The 2,677-nt window shown below is 50.9% G+C and overlaps 1 protein-coding gene across 1 annotated transcript in view; it reads left to right on the top strand.

Moving 5' to 3' along the window:
• The window catches only part of TLE2 (transducin like enhancer of split 2), a 33,512-nt gene that overhangs the window by 27,937 nt on the left and 2,898 nt on the right, over positions 1 to 2,677 (top strand). The window contains exons 18-19 of the mRNA XM_012804466.2: positions 1,215 to 1,365; positions 2,031 to 2,107. Coding sequence (XP_012659920.1) covers positions 1,215 to 1,365; positions 2,031 to 2,107 — 228 coding nt within the window. The remainder of the gene's footprint in view (positions 1 to 1,214; positions 1,366 to 2,030; positions 2,108 to 2,677) is intronic.

Here is a 2,677-nt window from a genome sequence, read left to right as displayed (position 1 = left end):
TGCGGGCCCAGGCTGGATTCGAACCCACCACCTTAGGTGTATGTGGCTGGCACCTTAGCCACTTGAGCCACAGGCACCGAGCCAGTTTGCCCCTTTTCCTTGAAACCGGGAGGAGCTAGCTTCCAAGCTTTTTGTGTTCATCCAACTCTTCTCTTTAGCTTGAAGAGTTCTTTGATAGAGAAATGAAAAGTGCAGGTAGACATAGCTGTCCATCCTGTGTCCGCATGACTTGGATGGGCTAAGTACATCTCTAGGGATTCCATGATGAATATCACCTATCCTTCTGGGTGCCGCCCCCCTAAATCTTTATAGGGAACATTTCTGTATGGCCAGGAAAGAACATCCAAAGGTTCCAATCTTCTGGAAAACTTTCTAGTCTTCCCTATGCTGTAGATGTAAGTTATTTCTACAGGAGTCTTTTTTTTTTTTTTTTTTTTTTTGAGACAGAGTTTCACTTTGTCGCCCTGGGCAGAGTGCTGTAGTGTCCCAGCTCACAGCAACCTCCAACTCTTGGGCTTAGCTGATTCTCTTGCCTCAGCCTCCGGAGTAGCTGGGACAACAGATGCCTGCCTGGCTATTTTTTTGTTGCAGTTTGGCCGGGGCTGGGTTCAAACCTGCCATCCTTGGTATATGGGGCTGGCGCCCTACTCACTGAGCCACAGGTGCCGCCCTTTCCACAGGAGTCTTAATGAATAGTTTAGGACTTGGAGAGGTTAGGGTGGAACAGAAGATTCTTCCTCTGTGCCTAGCAAGGCTGGTGTGGAAAATGATGACACTGAGTCCTTCCAACTCAAGACAAAAAGAAGTGTTGCAAGCGAGCGAGTTCCTGCTTGGGGTCAGAAGTCCTGGTTCCCAGGCCTGGTCCTTCACAGACATGCTGCATAACCTTGAGAGGGCATTGCCTCAGCTTCTACCATCTGCTCAAGGGGAGCGACTGTCCTTGCCTGGCTTCCTCCTCTTTCCTGCCCCTCCTAGAGCTGTTGTGCGCTCAGAACAGATAATGGATGTGCGGCCCCGGGGTTCTGTGTAATTCTGATTAATATTAATGATCCAACATGCAGTTGCCTGCCGATTTCCAGGCCCTGGGCCAACTGCCTCTCTCCATGGGGGCTGGAGTGGGAGGATGTTGGGCCTCCACCTCCTTCTGCCAGCCCTGAGCATCACCCAATATCCCATGGGGCCGATGATGCTATCTCTCCCCTCTTCACCCCTAGATTTTTTCCCTGGGCCACTGCCCCAACCAGGACTGGCTGGCTGTCGGGATGGAGAGCAGCAATGTAGAGATCTTGCACGTCCGCAAGCCAGAGAAGTACCAGCTGCACCTGCATGAGAGCTGTGTGCTCTCCCTCAAGTTTGCATCCTGCGGTGCGCCCCCCCCCACCACCACATAGGGCCCAGAGGCCTGGGGAAGGGGGCTGTACTCCTCTAGAAAACTCCAGTAAAATCCAGAATGCCCTGTTAAATTTGAATCTTAGATTGAGTAACGAATGATTTGTCAGTATGTTGCATGAAGTATGGGGGGACATACTTAGAGTAAAAGGCAAATCATTTGTTACTACAAGTATATCCCAAATAGTGCGGATCACATGGAATTTGCTTATACTACAAACTTTAATGTTTTATAGTGATGGAGATCATGTTATGCTGTCCAGGCTAGTCTTGAATTTTTGGCCTCAAGTGATCTTCCCATCTTGGCCTCCCAAAGTGCTATGATTTCAGGCATGAGCCACCATGCCTGGCCTGAGATACAGATTTAACTGGGCTTCTTGTATCTTATCTGGCAACTGTCTAGAGGGGGTGCCCCTTTCTTGAGGGCCATGTGGAGTCTCTTAGAGCCTTAACTTTACTATCTGGAAAGTATGGGGGAAAGATTAAGCCTCAGCTCTCTAGATGGCTTTGTACCCCCTCAGTAAGGGCAGAGGTGCCTGGAAAAGGGGAGAAGTGGGACCAGCGTGGCCCACCTTCCTCTGTGGCCATAGCCTTGGACTTATAGTGCCCCTTCCAGAATTCTCCCTCTTCTCTTTCCTTAGGGCGGTGGTTTGTGAGCACTGGGAAGGACAACCTGCTCAATGCCTGGAGGACACCATATGGGGCCAGCATCTTCCAGGTACGCAGTGGTTTGGCAGCTCTCATCCCTGGCTGGATGTCACATGTGCAGGTGCACAGGTTAGGTTAGAGGGAGTGCTTCTATCCACCAAGCCCACCCACTTGCCACTGTGAACTGTCCCCAGGGTTCTACCAGCTTCTGCACCAGCAGCTACTAAAGCAGAGCTTGGCCTCATCTGCCCAGGTTTTTTTTTTTTTTTGAGACAGTCTCACTTTGTCATCTGTTGTAGAGTACCGTGACGTCACGGCTCACAGCAACCTCCAGCTCTTGGGCTTAGGCTATTCTCTTGCCTCAGCCTCCCGAGTAGCTGGGACCTCAGGCGCCCGCCACGATGCTTGGCTATTTTTTGTTGCAGTTTGGCTGGGGCTGGGTTTGAACCCATCACCCTCGGTATATCCTAACACTCTAGGTATATGGGGCCAGCGACCTACATGCTGAGCCATGGGCACTGCCCTGTAACCTCCAACTCTTGGGCTCAGGGATTCTCTTACCTCAGCCTCCCGAGTAGCTGGGACTACAGGCACCCGTCACAACTCCTGGCTATTAATACCTCGCTATTTTTTTTTTTTT

This window comes from Otolemur garnettii, unplaced genomic scaffold (genome assembly GCF_000181295.1).
Source record: "Otolemur garnettii isolate 467f Iridium unplaced genomic scaffold, OtoGar3 scaffold00029, whole genome shotgun sequence".
NCBI lineage: Eukaryota > Metazoa > Chordata > Mammalia > Primates > Galagidae > Otolemur > Otolemur garnettii.
Note: the sequence above shows the minus strand (reverse complement) of the source record. Positions and strands in the feature narration are given on the sequence as shown.